Source organism: Chionomys nivalis, chromosome 17, assembly GCF_950005125.1.
Source record: "Chionomys nivalis chromosome 17, mChiNiv1.1, whole genome shotgun sequence".
Taxonomy (NCBI): Eukaryota; Metazoa; Chordata; class Mammalia; order Rodentia; family Cricetidae; genus Chionomys; species Chionomys nivalis.
The window spans coordinates 38,565,236-38,583,078 of record NC_080102.1 but is presented as its reverse complement, the minus strand read 5'-3'; the positions used below and the strand labels follow the sequence as shown (position 1 = coordinate 38,583,078).

The window sequence follows — 17,843 nt, the reverse complement described above, 5'->3', positions numbered from 1 at the left end:
CTTCTGCCTATGCCTCCTGAGGGCTGGGATTAAAGATATGGTGTTGTTTCTTTTTTTCTTAAAGACAGGATCTTGTGTATCCTAGGGTGACTGTGAACTTCTGATCCTCCTGTCTCTACCTCTCATCTCCCAGGTGCTAGGGAACAGGTGTGTCCCCCATACTCTGCCCTGAGCATGCTTACATCCTGCTGCACAGTGCTCCTTCCCTCTAGTGACGGTCACCGTCTGGACCATCAAAGCAGAGCACAGTCTCTTGCAAGGGCTCCCATGTCCACTCTTTCCCAGCAATCCCAAAATTCAAGAGCAGAAATGGTTTAAAAATAAATGTATTTTTACTTCAGTAGCATAGAATTACATTTGAAAAATAAACACAAATTTGATCAAAAGAGGAAAAAAGAACCCGTCCCCGGTCCCAGCAGAGCCACTGCTGACATCCTGTGGTTCCTATCTTCACAGCTATCAGCAGCCCCGGCTGCTGCCCCAGCTCACCTGGGGCCACAGTTCAGGCAGTGTCACGTGTGGAGGCACAAACTCACCAGCCCTTCTCTATCTACACACAGAAGAGATGATCATGAAAAGTTGCTTAGTATTTCTCACGCGTTTCAATCAGTCCCTTCACCATAACTATTTTTGCTCATACTTTTCAAAATTATTTATTTACTTTTGGGACAAGATTTCATACTATAGCTCTATTGGCTTGGAACTTGCTGTGTCAACCAGGCTGGCCTTGAACTCACTCACAAGCCTATGCCTTAGGAGTGCTGAGATTAAGGCATGTAACACTGTACCTAGTTTATTTCTGCCTTTTTAAAATTTCTTTTTTGCCGGGCGGTGGTGGCGCACGCCTTTAATCCCAGCACTTGGGAGGCAGAGGCAGGTGGATCTCTGTGAGTTCGAGACCAGCCTGGTCTACAGAGCTAGTTCCAGGACAGGCTCCAAAACCACAGAGAAACCCTGTCTCGAAAAACCAAAAAAAAAAAAAAAAAAAAAAAAAAATTTCTTTTTTGAGACGGGATCTTGTTCAGTTGCCCAGGCTGGCCTTGAACCTCCATTTTCCTGCCTTGGCCACCCTATTGCTGGAATATTGGTGTGTACCCCATTCAGTTGGCTTTATTTTTAATCTTTTCTTTGAAATAGTTCTGGGGCAGGAGGAACTGGCTCAGCACTTACTGCTCTTTAGAGGACCTGAGCTCAGTTCTTAGCCTCCACATAGGCTTGCTCATAGCCTCCTGTAACTCCAGCATTAAGGGGCTCTGACATCCTCTTCTGACCTCTGGGCACCTGCACTCATGTACACATACCCACAAACAGACACATACAAGTACACATAATTAAGAATAAACCTTAAAAAAGCTTATGTGGTTTGAGCTTGTAATCCCAACTCTTAGAAGGCTGAGGCGGGAGAATGACCATGAATCCAAGTGCAGGCCAGGTAGGACATGGTGAAACTCTCTCGGGGGGTGGGGGTGGGGAAGCAGAAATCATCTCTAGCCAACTGAGCAAGAACAGAATCCTTCGTGTTAAAAACAAACAAGGCTGCCTGATACTGTGACAGAATCAACGATCTGGCAGATGACAGGAAGCAGCAGATGTCATATACAAGGGTGTCAGCCAGCTACTTGCTAAGGCACCGAACAAGTGGCTCAGTCAGCCTCAGTGAGTAGAGGGTAAGATATGAGGAACAGGATTCGATGTCATGGGATAGCAGTAAGTCAACGACTCACTTAAAAATACCTTGTGAGCGAGGGTGGGATGGCAGGGTCCCAGTCTGACTTGCCAATCAACCTGTGTGACTCTGACATCCTGGGCTAGGGAGGTCTGGCCCTGTGCAAACTACCCCAAGTAGGTACAGGGGACACAGTTCCTCCTGGTGACATAAAGTTGTTGGATTGCCCTGTTAGAACCTGGTAAGCACTGGGGAGGAAGATGGCTTCAGACGGGTCAGGTGACCAAGAGGGCTTGGACCCAGACAAGACTCTTCTTTGGAGAAGAGGACGTTCTCAGGAAGGGGCTTTGGGTTGACAGGTCCCTGAGCATCTGAGGGGCCTCCATGGAGAATGAGAGGGCTGGTGAGAAACAGTACCTGCGTTCTGGGGCTATGGGAAATCACGTGATTACCAGGCTGCCCTTGTGGGTCATGTTTTCCTCATGGCTTATTCATCAGTGAGACTAATCTGTTGGCTGAATGTGGACTCTGGTGAGGAAAGGCAAGAAAGAGGAGAGGAACATCAAGGCAGCCAGAAGCCGGCAAGTGTCAACATTTCCACGCCTAAGGCAGCAGGCGCAGCAACACCGCAAACCTGCCCAGGCAGGTCTCAAGGAAGACAGGGCTCAGGATGCCAGACAGCAATGTGGGAGAGGGACACAGAGGCCACTGATCCCTAGGAGTGTGATCTTGGGGACAGGGCAGTTCTGAGGTGCCCTGCTCCTGAGAAGTTAGCTGGGCAGATGGCCTTGTAGGTGTTTACTGTCCCCACCCTGACTGGAGTTCCACGGAGAGCCAGTGCGGGGGAGGGTGAGTCAATGTGGAAAGAAAGAGCGCCATGGGGGTAGGCCCTCCTGGATGAGGACCCTAGGAGATGCTTGATGCTTCTGAGTTGAGGTCCATAGCTATACTGGGAAGCAGAGATCTCAACTGTCTACCCCACAGCTGAAGCCCTCAAGTTTTCCTGATAACATGCCTGCTATGGAAATGAGGGGGTTTCAGCTGTGAGCCATTCCCCAGGCAGACCCAAGTCCATCTGCAGAGTGAACCAGAGGGGAAAAGAGCTTGGTCCTAGCAGCAGACACACCAGACCAGGGTGGTGCTTAGTGATGCTCTAAGTTGGACACAAGCAGGCTGTGAAGGCAGCTCCTCTTTGAAAGAAGGTACCCTCCTCTTAACTGTGCATTAGCACCCAGGGACCAGCACAGGATGGGACACTACTGTGTGACTATGTCCCAACCTTCGGCACTCCATAGGCTGTCTTGTCGTCTGTTATCTCTGTGATGGTTCTGAGCAGTCTGAGAGGTAGGAGAGAGCCTGGGGAAAGGGCCCCCGAGGAGGCACTACCTCCATAGGCCGGGAGAGGATATTCAGAGCTCTTCCTTGTTGCTGTCAAGGGTCTGAGTGAGAGACCCCGGAGTCGAGGGGTGGTCACCAAGTCGACTGCTGCTGTCCTCCACGGCTGTGTAGTCCTGCAGAAGCCTGCTTTCCACACCATGTTGCCAAAGGCTCTTGGTGCTTGAAAGCCCCTGCATCTTTAGGTACCCCTGCTGGCAAAAGGGGGGCAGCTTCTGGCGTGTGAGGGTGAACAGGAAACAGGATTCTATACAAAGGCAAAAGAAGGTATCAGGTCAGGTAGGGGAGAAGACAGAGAGAAGTGGGCAATGCTGGGGACCTAGGGGAAGTGTTCATCAGGGGCCCTGCACAGTCCTTTCCAGCCCTTCAATCTAAGCTGCTGTGGTAGTTTGAGTGTAATTGGCTCCTACAAGCTCATACGGAGTAGCACTATTAGGAGATGTGGGTTTGTTGGAGGAAGTGTGTAACTGTTAGACGTGCACAGGTGCTCAGCTCAGCTCTACGGGCTAATCAAGAGAGGAAGATGCTTAGATGATCAGGGACAGGATGCCACTCAGCAGCAGATCAGCTCCCAAATCATCACTTCAAAGCAGAGTCAGGACAAGGCAGAATGCTTGCTGTTTGACTAGGGTGGAGTCAGTCTCTAACTTGACTTTGTATGAATAGTGTCGCACATTTGATAGGTGTCTGACGTGTTCTTTTCATAATGGAAAAAGCACTGGATTTGGAACATCCAGAGGTTTAAAAGGACAAAGATTGGCTTGTTTCTAGCACTTTCTCCTCTAGATCATTTGAGTTCTTGCCTCAGGCCCCTCTTTGCATTTAGCTATCAGATCTGCCTTCCAGTTCACTAATTCTCTCTTCACCTCTGTCTAGTGCACCACCAGCTCCTTATACTGAGCTTCTTATTTCAAGAATATTTTATCTCCATTAGTTTCATCGCCATCTTTTTTTTTTAATTTTATTTATTTATTATGTATATAATATTCTGTCTGTGTGTATGCCTGCAGGCCAAAAGAGGGCACCAGACCTCATTACAGATGGTTGTGAGCCACCATGTGGTTGCTGGGAATTGAACTCAGGACCTTTGGAAGAGCAGGCAATGCTCTTACCCTCTGAGCCATCTCTCCAGCCCCTCATCTCCATCTTTTTCAAGATTGTACAATCAATTTTGATAGCCTCTAGCTCTTGACTTCTTCTCCTTTCCTCCCTTCCCTGCTCCTGTGCTGGAGCCCAAACCCACGCACACTAGCACACGAACACACTAGCACACTAGCACTAAGGTGTTCACCCCACCCTCAGCCCTCTTGGGCACTTGCTTACCTGCATAGAAGCTTCGCAGATCTGTGTCCAGACAGTTTTCCAGGAAGCGCCTCAGTGGGAGGATGTGCCCCACTGGGGCTGTCCAGTCAGTCAGGAAGTCCTCCACTATGTGATGGATGGCCACGGGCCGAGGCAGGGGCCACTGTGCAGGCCGGAACCGCATATCTTGCTCTGTGGGAGGGAGGCATCAGGGCCAGGCCCTTCATTCCTGCACCTCCCCCTGCTCTCATGGTGGCCTTCCTAGGGTGCTTCTGTCAGGCTGTGGTCAGCTTGGCCACCAGCCACCGTCACACAGCAGGAGGAAGAGGAACCAGACCTGCTGCCTGTGGTTTCTGTGTGCAGTACAGGAAACATTGGCTGCATGGGGCTCATCTAGGCTCACTTCCCACAGCTGTGGACCCTGCCCCATGTGGGCCCAGCCCATAGGCTGCTAAACCAACACCTGACCATCCCTGGAAATTAGACCCTAAGAGGTGACCAATCCTAGCTGGCCAGGGTTCGGGCCGCCCCGAATCTGCACTCCCCACCCGCTGCCTTCCACCTGTTGAAACTGCCTTTGCCGTTGGGAACAATCTCCACCTGGGCCACCTTTTCCTTCTTCTGAGACAGAGTCTCAAATAGCCCCGGCTGACCTCCTGCCTCTATTTCCCGAATGCTGGCATTACAGAGGGGTGCCTCACTACACTCAGTTCTGAGACAAGAACTCACTGTACAGCCTAGGCTGGCATTGAGTTTGTGGCAAACCTGCCTAGCCTCCCCAGTGCTGGGGTGACAGGCACTGGAGCATCCTCTTCCACCTGACGCCCTTCATGTTCTGAACTGAAAGTCACGGCACCCAGGCTGTGCCTTAACACTGCTGGCACAATCCCGTATGAAGCAATCATCATGAGCCCATCTTACAGAACAAGACTCAGGAGGTTAAGTAAAATGGCAGTGAGGACAGAACTGGGAGTTGGGCGTGGCATTTCTGTACTGTGCTGGCCTGGTTTATTATTACTGTTGTTTTTGCTGTTTGTATGGGCACACATGCCACAGAGCCTGTGGGGAGGGCGGAGGACAGTTTTGTAGAGTCGATTCTCTTCTCCCACCGTTAGGTGGGTTCCAGGGATTGAACTCAGGTCTCTAGTCTTCCATGGTAAGTGCCTCTACCACCTAGTCATCTTACCCACCCTCATCCTTTCTTCTTAATACTCAGCTGCAGAACCTCCCCCCACTTTGAGACACCACATGGCAGCACCCCTGTCACTACATGATGCCTAGAGATCATGCATGGCTTATGTAGGTCCCCTGGGGTTCCCTCTGTCAGCTGCAGAAGCAATGCATGGCCTTGTGGTGACTGCTGTTTAGACAGAGATAGTCCAAGAAGGGCTCCCCCTGAGGAGGCTGAGCTCAGGAAGGGTAGAGGCCAGCTTACCAGTGGGGAGGTGTCTGTAATAGTAGATGACAGGGTGCAGGAAGTTAGAGCGCCAGGCATCTTCTATATGTGCTACAGACCGGTCGTAATAGAAGACATCCTTCTCAGGCCCAGAGAAATTTTTGCCATATTCCATGTTGATGATGAAGAGCCCATGGCGTGCTGTCCTCCCTGTGAGCGACTCCAGCTGGGCCAGCATCTGCATGGGAAACTCTTCCAGGTACTCAAATGCTGTAGCGTTCCTGTGGGTGGAATTCCAGGGGAACTCAGGACCGGGGAGGGGTGCAGGCTCACTGGGTGTGGGTGGGGACATAGAGCTCTCCGCAGGTGCAGTGGTGTGGACCAAGCAGGAATCTCCCACCCTATAATATCACGGTGGCAGCTGTGCCTTCTGGTACACTTGGTGAAGTTCTAGATGAGGGAGAGTGGGGAGAAGCTTGCCACTGTAGGTAGAGACGAGAGTAATGGGGCCGGGGGTCACGGGGCACGAGTAAAGGAGGTGTGGGGTGATCATGTGTTTAAGTAGGTGGAGAAGGGGGGCTGTGGGGAGTTGGGACTCAAGGATAACAGTGTGACTGTCCTTTTAAAGGATGGCTAGTGGCTGCAGTGAGGGCAGACTGGCTGTGTTGGGAGTCTGCTGGACCAGAGTGGGTGACAGGCCTGGGATACTGACTGAGCACTGGGTCCTGCCAGGAGCACCCTGATCTAGATAGCTGTGGACTCATGGATGGGACGCTGAGGAGGAAGCAAGGCGGTGTGCTGAGCTCCTGGACTTCCTGTGCTCCTCAACTTCACGTTGAGTGGCCAGGGCTTTGGATCAGGGCATGTCCTCTGACTCAGGGGTCTTCCTCCATGTCTCACCTGCCAGTCTTCTCTAAGTCCTCCCTTGCCCTCTCCTCACACAGCCTGTATGGGTCCTCAGGCTCTGTGTGTCCTGTGATTTGCCAGTAATCACTTGATCTAAAAGGGCCAACCTGGCCCGTGCCTGAGGGGACTCTTCATCCTTCAGTGCTGCAAAGGAACTACGCTCATTTTGCAGATAAGGCAAGAAAGCACAGAGCTTAACTACCTCCCCAAACCACACAGTAAGAAATCCATAACAGACCTTGTGGTATTTACCTCCCTGATTTCCCTGCCAGGATAGATTTAGCCTCTGAAGGCCTCCCTTGCACAAGAAACAACTGGGCCACTCAGCACACAGAATAGCACCAGAAGCAAGGGGTGGGGCATATGGGTAAAGCAGGGTGCGGGGAGATGGAGTGGGAAGGGTTACTCACTCCTTCAACAGGATGATGTCAGCCAGCACACTGAACATCTGGTACAGTCCAGAAGCCTCATTTACACGCCGGATGATGGAACTGGTCAGCTGTGTGATGGGGTGCTCTGTGGACGGCCAGTCGATGCCATGGTGCCGATGTTCCAGGAGCCGGTGGACAGCACGCACTGAAATGGCCAGAGGGAGGAAGGGCCAAGATTTTATCTTGGCTCACTGGAGGGAGGTTCAGGCCTGGGAAACCATGGCAGTGAGAGCTGTGTGTAAAAGGCCAGATGACAAAGGTTCTTTCTTCATTGTCACACACAATCAGGGGCCCTGCTCCATTCCATCTCCTGGGTATTGCGCAAAGTATGGGTGGGGGTGGATTTGGGTCTGAGTGGCCCACTCTTGCCTGAGGCCATCTGCACAGGGAAATTTCTCTGCCAACTGCAGTCCTTTACAATGGGAGCATCCAACCCAGACACAGAGCTTGTCCATCCCCCATTTCTAGCTAGAGCCCTGGCCGCTTCATCTTTTTCAGCCCACATCTACCTGTCCCTGTCTCGTTCTGAGATCTTTCATAGAAAGCAACTGCTGCCCAAGCCACCAGCAAGGTGGTTTTCTTTACAGCTGGGGCTGTTTTACCCTGCCGTGGGACGGCCCAACACAGACGCTTGTTCTTTCAAAGTTAATAAAACACCCAGTGCAATGAGGATGTGGCGCAAACCAGGTGTTCATGAGAAAGGAGCCATGGTGGGCCTCTGTTTAGGCCTCTGACCCCTTGGAGGAGATGGTGGTCAAGCCCAGTTTGCAAGGTGTAGGAGCTGAAGCTAGAGGAGCCTGGGATGGAGAACATGCTTGGCACCTGGGGAAGGCGAGACCTGTGCAGAGCAGGCAGCAGCATGCTGAGTCATGGGACTTCCCAGGAGGTGGAAGAGAGATCATGAAAGAACAAGACTCAGAAAATGGCGAGATTTTCCTCATTGTTTTTGGTACTGTGGAAGACACCTGGAGCCGTGTACGTGTTAGACAACTGCTCTGTCACTAAGCCACCTTCTTATCTCCTTTTTACTGTGAGACAGGGTCTAGGCTGCCCAGGCTTGCCTTGGACTTACCGTGCAGTGTTCCCTGCTAGCTGGAAAGGGTAAGCAAGAATAAATCCTAGGCCTGGGGTGACACAAGTCATCAAGCTAAATGAAAACAGGAGGAAGCGGACTCGAGGACCTTGGGATCTGGATGTGGCCCATGCAGAAGTAGCCAGGCAACGTGGTACCCACTCCACGGACTAAGAGTCTATGTTAGGTTTAGCACCACCTGGGGAGATGTGAGAGGCAAGTAGGATCTCCCACTGATATCTTTCTGCTGCAGACCAGGGGTGACAGCTGACCTCCAGGGTTGCTCAGATGAGCTAATGTGTTTACCACTGCGACCTGCCAGGAGAGCCAGGGACTGAGGCAGCTCAGTTGTCCCTACAGTGCCCACTCTAACCTAGAGGCAGGGCGCAAGTCTCCCCATGAGGAAGGCCATGAGGACCCATGAGTCTATGCTGGGTTTGCTACTACCTCTTTTTATGTTACAAAGAGAACCACTGGGCTGGTGAGATGGCTTGGCAGGTAGAGACACCTGCTGTCAAGCCTGACTTCAATCCCCAGGTCCTGCATGGCAGGAGAACACCGACTCCCATAGGCTGTCCTCTGATCTTGACACACATGCTGTGGCACATGTGTGCCCCCCAGTAAGTGATTAGAGAGCCCCTTTCTGTGCTATTTTGTGTTTTAAAACATTTCTACAATAAGCACACAATTCTTTGAATGAAGATCTTTGCAGTGGCCCCTTCACTGATCTCCACATCATCTGTCTTATTGTCTTCATGAAGAAAACAAAACACAAACCAGGCGTGGTAGTGCACATCTCTAATCGCAGAACCGGGGAGCTGAGGCAGGAGGATTGGGAGTTTGAGGCTAGCCTAGGCTACCATGCCCTGATCCTAACAGAAACGCTTCATTACCATTACTTCTTACAGGTCGTTTTTCTTTCTCTGGTCTCAGCACTGTGGACCCTGGGCTGGGAGGGGAGGATACACAGAGCAACATTCAGGCCCCTGAGTGAAAGCATTCTATTGGAGTCCTGGTAAGAAGGGTTCTAAGGCTCGATCCTCCATCCTCTGAATGCAAAGTAAGCACTGTAAGCAAAATCCATACCAAGCTGGTGGCACCTGACCCCAAAAAATGTGGGTAACAGCTAAATGGCTCACTCAGCTGCTTCGGTCCACTGCTTCCTCCATGGAGGGGAGAAAAGGGCAGGAAAGGACGTTCTTTAAAATCAGAAACCAGGCAATCTTACCAAAAGCAATCTACATATTCAATGCAATGCCCAGCAAAATCCCAGCAAAATCCTTCAAAGATCTCGAAAGAACGGTACTCAACTTCATATGGAAAAGCAGAAAACCCAGAATAGCCAAAACAATCCTGGGCAATAAAAGAACTTCTGGAGGCATCAAAATCCCTGACTTACAAACTCTACTACAGAGCTACAGTACTGAAAACAGCCTGGTATTGGCATAAGAACAGACAGGAGGATCGATGGAACCGAATAGAAGACCCAGCTATCAATCCACATATTTTCGAACACCTGATTTTTGACAAAGAAGCAAAAAATATCAAACGGAAAAAAGAAAGCATATTTAACAAGTGGTGCTGGCATAACTGGATATCAACATGTAGAATAATGAAAATAGACCCATATCTATCACCATGCATAAAACTCAAGTCCAAATGGATCAAAGACCTCAATATAAAGCCAGCCACACTGAACCTTATAGAAGAGAAAGTGGGAAGTACACTTGGGCACACTGGCACAGGGAACCACTTCCTAAATATAACCCCAGCAGCACAGACACTGAGAGAAACAATTAATAAATGTGACCTCCTGAAACTGAAAAGCTTCTGTAAAGCAAAGGACATGGTCAACAAGACAAAACAACAGCCTACAGAATGGGAAAAGATCTTTACTAACCCCACATCAGACAGAGGTCTGATCCCCAAAATATACAAAGAACTCAAGAAATTGATCACCAAAAGAACACATAATCCAATAATAAAAAAAAAGGAGTACAGACCTAAACAGAGAATTCTCAACAGAGGAATCTAAAATGGCTGAAAGACACTTAAGGAAATGTTCAACATCCTTAGTCATCAGAGAAATGCAAATCAAAACAACTCTGAGCTTCCATCTTACACCTGTAAGAATGGCCAAGATCAACTTATGCTGAAGAGGTTGTGGGGAAAAGGGAACACTTCTGCGTTGTTGGTGGGAATGTAAGCTGGTATAACCCCTTTGAATGTCAGTGTGGCGATTTCTCAGAAAATTAGGAAACAACCTTCTTCAAGACCCAGTAATACCACTTTTGGGTAGATATCCAAAGGATGTTCAACTGTGCTACAAGAACATGTGCTCAACTATGTTCATAACAGCTTTGTTTGTTATAGCCAGAACCTGGAAACAACTTAAATGCCCTTTGACCAAAGAATGGATAAGGAAAATGTGGTACATTTACACAATGGAGTACTACACAGCAGAAAAAAATAACAACAGCTTGAATTTTGAAGGCAAATGGATGGAGCTAGAAAACTTTATTTTGAGTGAGGTAACCCAAACACAGAAAGACAATTATCACATGTACTCACTCATAGATGGTTTTTAAACATAAAGCAAAGAAAGCCAGCCTACAAACCACAATCCTAGAGAATTTAGACAACAATGAGGACACTAAGAGAGACTTACTTAGATCTAATCTACATGGGAAGTAGAAAGTAAAAAAAGACAAGATCTTCTGAGTAAATTGGAAGCATGGGGACCTTGGGGGAAGGGAGAGGCAGGGAGGGGAGCAGAGAAAAATGTAAAGCTCAATAAATATCAATTAAAAAAAATCAAAAAAAAAAAAAAAGAAGAGAAAGTGGGAAATACACTTGAATGCATTGGCACTGGAGAACACTTCCTAAATATAACTCCAGCAGCACAGACACTGAGAGAAACAATTAATAAATGGGATATCCTGAAACTGAAAAGCTTCTGTAAAGCAAAGGACACGGTCAACAAGACAAAACGACAGCCTACAGAATGGAAAAGATCTTCACTAACCCCACATCAGACAGAGGTGTTCTTGCATGTTGTATGAGCTGCTTCACGGCTACATATGCTGGGGTACTGCCTTTTTAACCTTGTGAAAGCGGCACGGGTGAGACCACCCATCCCTGTGAACACACTTAAGTTCAAAGTGCACAGGAGAAGTATGTCACAGGCTACCGTTAGAGATTCTACTGTTACACTTTTCCTAGACATAGCCCCAGTCCACAAAAACATCCTTTTGATGCGTTTGGAAGTTGGGAGCCCTGGGATAGTGGTCCTTCAGCCAGGCTCACCTGTGTATCGGAATCCATGGATGAAGCCACCAGCAGATTTCCGGTAGTCCACAGAATGGCTGGCGGTCCCAAGGATAAAGAGACCCCGGCTTCCTTTGGACTCATAGCTAGCTCTGATCAGTGGGTACTTCTTGCTGAATTCAGTCCCTGAGGAGAGTCTGAGGGACCTGCCAGTGGAGAGGGTTGTTAGAAACAACAGTTTCTGTGGATAAGGCCCTTGCATCCTCCTCCACTCTTGCAATGCCCTCCTGAAGCCTAGAGTCCCCAGGGAGGTCTGAAGGTGTTGGCCGGGGTTCCCTACCTCCGCCCCACTTGGACTCACTGGTTGAAAATGGAGAAGTCAAACTTCCAGCCCAGGCAGCGGATGACACGGTCATAGGCCACCCGCATGGCAAAGTTGTCATTGTCATCCTCGGGGAGGGGAACGGAGTCCACACTCTGGCTGCTGTTGTTCCCTTCCAGGAAGAACTTGAGGGTGATGTGGAACTTGCCCTTGCTGTCCTTCACGAGGCCCAGGTACTCCAGGTCCGACTCCAGGAGTCCGTCTAGTGACTTCAGCTGGTAGGTGTCCAGCAGGCCATTGTTGATGGCTCTGGGGCCCCATGAGCAGGCAAGAGAGGAAAGAAGGCTCAGGAAGGTTGTCTAGTGCAGCTGAAGATGGGGAAGCTCCCTTGTTTGGGGCTTTCTAGGGACTGAACCCAAGGGAAGCTCAATTCCCATAGAGGTAACGCTGGGAGGCAGTGAACTTTTCTCTTCTCTTCTCCTTTTGTTCTTTTTGGTAAATATAAGATCCTATGTAGCCCAAGCTGGCCTCAAATTCACTTAAGTAGCCAATGATGACCTTGAACTCTCATCTCCAACCTCCACCTCCTAAGTACTGAGTTTAGACTACAGGTGTGTGTTACCACACCTTGGTTATGTGAACCTTGGGCCTGAACCCAGGGATTTAGTCCATGGGAACTGAGCTCCCTACCAACTGAGCTATATTCCTAGGCCCTGGTGGTAGATCCTTAAGAGGTAGAACCTAGAGGCAGCTCACTGGGGTAAAGCCTTTGGAGAGATTAAGACAGTTCTGTTGAAATTCCCTGCTAGGTCCAGGTAGAGGGCTGCTACAGAGGAAGGGAGCCAGACTTCCCGCTTGTTCTGGCTTCCCGTCTTGTTCTGCAACCTTCCTCTCTGGCATGTGTCCCTGCTGCTGTGACACCATCTGCTGTGGGGTAGACGCTGGTGGTGAGCGCTTAGAGAAGAGCATACAGCTGGATGGAGCGTCTGAAATCACGAACCCTGTCTCAGGCATTTTCTTACAGTACAGAGACACAGACTGGTACAGGATCTACCAGCGTGGAACACACAAGCAGGAATGTAGCGTACCTGACATCTCCAACATAGTGGGTGGCCCAGGAGAGCCGAACCCGGGAGCGGCTCAGCATGTGGACAAAGTTTGTGACACCCAAGATGTTCTCTGCTGTCTCGAAGGCTGAGTTCCCACGGCCCAGGATCAGCACATTCTGACCCACAAAGTCTTTCGGGTCCACGGATACGGACTCGTAACCTTCCACATGTTCCGAGCCAGGGAAGTCAACCAGTTTGGGGACCGACAAACCAGTGGCTACCAGCAGGACGCTGCAGGTGGGGGACAAGAAAAGATGATGCAGTTCCTCAGCTGTGCAGTCACAGTGTCGCTTTCCTGGCCTCATCCTGATTCCAGGCTCCCAAAGACATGTCCACTCATCTGTTTACCCGCTTACTCCGTATACTGACCCATCCTAGTGTGCCTCTCCCCAGGCTAGCCACAGTTCTTCATTGCTTTCCATACCCGGGATTAAGTTTGCTCATTGATATTATGAGAAACCAAAAACATTTCCTCTGTGAACACAGCAGTGAGGTTACTACCCCCCCCGCCCCCTCCGGCAACCACTCCAGCCTGGCATTAAGACTTGCAGGCCAGGCCCACACATCTAGTTATCCTATCATCTTATCTATATCTACTCCTGGATCTCATACACTCCTTGGCTGGGGTCCCAGTCCATTTCACAGGTGAGGAGACATAGTGTCCATGGGTCAGGGCAGCCAGAACTTTTCACAGTCTGAGCACAGAAGGGCCTGATTCCAAAGTCCTGCTGTTGAGATGGGGGCTTGATGTGTAGCCTGGGCTAGCCTGGGATCTGGCAATCGTCCTGTCTCAGTCTCTCAAATGTTAGGGATACAGGCATGTGTGCCACCATGCCCGGTTCTGCCCTTTACACTGCTGGGGATTATAGTGGAGTGGTGGCAGCTGGGTATCTGGATTTTGCTGGCTGCAGGGTAGTAGTTTCCATGCAGAGCTCATCCTCTGAAGGGACAGGTTCTTGTTTTCTGACCCTTGGTTTCTCTGCTCCTTACTCCCTTTTACTCTAGCAAGGCTACCTAAAAATCAAGAGTCCTAATCAGGACACCCCCTGTACCCTCTGTGTCCCCCCCTTCTCTGGGCTTCAGGAACAGATGAACAGTAGTTTAGACACTTGTCTGGAGCCAGAGTGAAGCTGATAGCCAGGACGGGAGCCTGGAGTAGCAGAAAGAACACAGGCTTAGGGGTCAAAATCTCAACCCAAAGGTAGCCCCACCATGTTAGTGACACAATGGGGTGACCAAGGTCACGAGAGCCCCAGATCTGCACCTGCCGAATGGGTTTTAGGGAACATTTGCTCTAGGTCCCTTGTGAGGATTGAATAAGTTTGAGGTGCCCACATAATGCCTCCCAGGCCAAAGCAAGACAATATCGGTGTCTGGAAGCCATGCTTGCTGGGCTTCTGCTCTCGTTCTGTTCTGAGATCCTTCTGGCCAGTGTCTAACGCTGGCTGGACACTTCACCCTTTTTTCCTCACCATGGGTTTTGGGGATACTTATTTTAGGAAACTATCAGATGTGTCCAACCCATGGTTTCTAGGCCACATGGGGTCCACACCAGCTATGAATGCGGCCCAACATAACTGGCAAGTTTATTTAAAACATCATGAGATTTGTGTATGGTGTGCATTTTGTAACTTGAATGCATGGTTTTTGAGCTTGAATCCTGAATGACAACGTAGTGTTGCACTGGCAAAAGGCTGGACCTGTCTGCAAGGGTTTGTGGGTACAAGCTATGCAACATGTGCAGTACCCAGCATCAGAGGATCATAGAGAAGGTGATAAAGCCTGACAAATACTAGAGGATAAATTGCTAGAATTTTCCAAACATACTCAGCTACAGCTTTTTAAGGACATACTTTAAAAAGTGCTGGCTGTACCAAACCTCAGCACTGAGCCCCAGTGGGAGTAAGTGGTGCCCCTTTCTCCCACTCTTTCAGATTTCAAGGCCAATTCTGGGCAAGGTCCAGTTCCGGCAATAGGGTCCTTACCTGCACCGGTAAGCCTGGCCATTTTGGTCGGTCAGAATGAAGTAATGGCCGTTCCAGGCTTGTGGATCCTTGTCCAGAGTCACGTGGGTGATGTTTGTGTTGTATAGCACGTGGAGCCCCAGGCGCTTCGCGAAGTCACCCAGGTAGTGCACCATGTCGCTGGCATCTGGGAAGTAAGCCTGCGAGTAGTGTCTGAAGAGCAGGTGTGGGTCGTCGCTGAGCAACGAGTTCCAGTCGTGGCGGAGGTTGAACTCGGCGTTGGCCTTGCCCGTGTACCGCTTGTTGATGCTGATGAGTTTGCGGTGGCGCGGATAGCGCGTGAAGAAGCTGCCGGGCGCGGACTCGCGTTCGAACACCTCGTAGTCCCTGCCGGCCCGCTGCAGGAGGGCGGCCATCTGCAGGCCCGCAGGACCCGCGCCCAGCACGCAGTAGTCCCGGTGTGGACGGGAGCACACAGCCAGGTGCAGGCCTAGGGCCAGCAGCAAACCCGAGGGACCCATCCTGCAGCACAGCAGAGGGGAGGCCTTGCACCTTGTGGCTGGCAGCAGGAACCAGAAACCCGGGGCGTGCCTGAGCCTCCCAGGGACCTGGGTAGGAGCCAGGACTGAGCCCTGGTACCTAGGGGGCTCATCTAACACGCCCCCATTCCCTCCAGATGGAATCAAGGGCCCATAAGAATCCTGAACTCCCACAGCTCATCTCCATAGTCTTCTTTCCCAGGGCGCCAGACTCCCTTATTGTCATGGTAGCTTCCACCCTAGAGGAGAGGCAGTTTCCCCAATTTCCACGCATTCTGGATATGCCCTACATTTTAGGGATGTCTCCCCAGGTAGGACCCTTCAGAGGCACATCTACCCTCCACCCTCGGGAGGGGAACAACCTGAAGGAGGTGTGGCCTCTAAGGCCCCGCCCCAGCCCCCTAGATCACGAAAGGATGCCCCGGCACACCTGCCGCAGCCTCTGCGACTCCGCGCTCCTTCTGGCGCGTGCGCGGTACCCAGGCTGCGCTCCCGAGCCTCATGCAGCTGCCGGGTGGCCCAGCGATGCTCCAAAGGCTGCAGCGGAGGGAAGCTCCGGCTGGCTCGCGCCGAGGCGGCCACGCCCCTCCCCCTCCTGACCAATGGCAGGGGGCGGGGTCACGTGCGCCACGCGCGGCACGCCGGGACCGGTGGGGTGGTCCGGGCCGGAGTGCGGGCACGTGCAGTGTGCGCTGCTCCTGAGGGTAGAGGAACCCGGAGGGACACCCGGCCCCTTCTTTTGATCTGTACTAATCGACATCTCAGAGTTGATTTTTGGAGAAAATCTTGGCATTTATATCCCTAGATTACTGTAGCCGAAGACTAAAACTAATTGGCTAGTCAGTTTTGTGGGACTGGTAAGAGCAATGGGACCAACTCAGATGACCAATTGTTTGCCACACAGAATTGATTATCCAGTTGTCGGAGGTGGGCAAGGGAAGCAATTCCCAGAACCTTGTAACTGGCTTATCAATACACGTTTAAAAGTGACGTTTGTGTAAGACAATAGCTAAGTGGATTTTGAGACAGCATGGTGGCTCACTCTTGTAAGCATAAATGTCATGAGACTGAGGTAGGGGATTGCTTGATTGTGAGATCCTGCTTCAAAATCCTGAAACCCAAGCCTCAATTTTTAAAGAATGTTTATTTATTTATTATGTATACAATATTCTTTCTGCGTGTATGCCTTAAGGCCAGAAGAGGGAACCAGACCTCATTACAGATGGTTGTGAGCCACCATGTGGTTGCTGGGAATTGAACTCAGGACCTTTGGAAGAGCAGGCAATGCTCTTAACTGCTGAGCCATCTCTCCAGCCCCCAAGCTTCAAATTGAAACCCAGTGCACAGAACGAGAATGAGAGGAAAAGCACTGGAATATTCAGGCCAGCCTCCTCGGGGTGAGTTACTTACCCGGTTAGGATACTGTGTGACTGCATGAAGAACAGAGACCTAGTTTCCCACTGTGACGCACTCAGTAACTTGCATGGCAGGAGCTGCTTCATATTAAGAGGGCAGTGCTTGTGAGTTCGAGGCCATCCTGGTCTACAAGTGCCAGGACAGGCTCCAAAGCTACAGTGCTTCTCGAGGCCTTGGGAACTCTGCCCACTTGGAAGTTTTCATTTGCCCTTAGAAATTGACACCTTTGTGATTGTCCTGGTGAAAGTACACCCAGGAATGCATCTGTTTTCTTTACAGCCTGCACCACAGCAAGAAAAGCTTTGTATGCTAGTCACTGTGAAGATCTCAGTCCACAGGCGCTTTAGTCTAGAGCTGTCCTCGCTAGACAAGGCACCTCACCAAAAATAAGGCAGATCGTGCAGTTTCATAGCTGCTCTGGAGAGGATGGGTGGGCACCGGAGGAAACTAGAACCGGAAGGTTGGTTTGGTGATAGAAATGATGCTGGCCAAGACCTACCCCCAAGCCAGACTGAGGTCATAGAGAATTAGTTCCCACGACCAGGGCACAGTGAGGGGAGCTTCTGACGAACACACAGGGACTCTAGCTGGTGGCTCAGGCCAGGCACATAATACCACACTTTCTTTGCACCCATTAAAAACTTGTCGCCAGGGATGGTGCAAATGAGAGACTTCCCTGGGCTACAGCAAAACTTCGGGAAACTCCAAGCTTTCTGCTCTGCTTCCCAATGCTCCGAATGATAAAGCCCAACATCCTCTGCTAGATTCTTGAGGTTCAATTATGTTGATGTAGCCTTCATCTCCAGGAAGGCAATCCCAACCCCGAACTTGTCTATATAGCTCTGCTTCCACCCACATTCCAGTTCTAAGGGGCAGGTGAGGCATTCATGGAAAGCTTGGGGACAATTACTAAAGTGATCCTAACTAACAGCACTCACCATGCAGTTCTTATGTGACACATGGCTTTGTGCAGGCTGATTTGAGACTCTTTCTCCAGCCCAAGCCAACCTTGTAAACCATTAGTATTGTCACCAAGCAGACTTTGAAGCTGTCTTCTT

At 50.4% G+C, this 17,843-nt stretch overlaps 1 protein-coding gene across 1 annotated transcript; it reads right to left on the bottom strand.

Moving 5' to 3' along the window:
- Window positions 1-345: 345 nt before the first annotated feature.
- On the bottom strand, window positions 346-15,875 carry Foxred2 (FAD dependent oxidoreductase domain containing 2). The gene is made up of 9 exons (XM_057792631.1): window positions 15,800-15,875; window positions 14,852-15,352; window positions 12,846-13,097; window positions 11,797-12,066; window positions 11,475-11,641; window positions 7,076-7,241; window positions 5,799-6,040; window positions 4,385-4,555; window positions 346-3,308 (listed from the first exon to the last, which is right to left on the bottom strand). The coding sequence occupies exons 2-9, from the start codon at window positions 15,349-15,351 to the stop codon at window positions 3,076-3,078; spliced, it is 2,001 nt and encodes a 666-aa protein (XP_057648614.1). The 5' UTR covers window position 15,352; window positions 15,800-15,875; the 3' UTR covers window positions 346-3,075.
- Between the last annotated feature and the right edge of the window lie 1,968 nt (window positions 15,876-17,843).

Bases quoted from the DNA above. Each gene is read 5' to 3' on its own strand.
- Foxred2 (XM_057792631.1), bottom strand. From the start codon at position 15,351: ATGGGTCCCTCGGGTTTGCTGCTGGCCCTAGGCCTGCACCTGGCTGTG. The intron at 12,067-12,845 runs GTACGCTACATT...ATGGGGCCCCAG, and splicing joins CACTATGTTGGAGATGTCAG to AGCCATCAACAATGGCCTGC. The intron at 6,041-7,075 runs GTGAGTAACCCT...TTCCACCCACAG, and splicing joins GACATCATCCTGTTGAAGGA to GAACGCTACAGCATTTGAGT.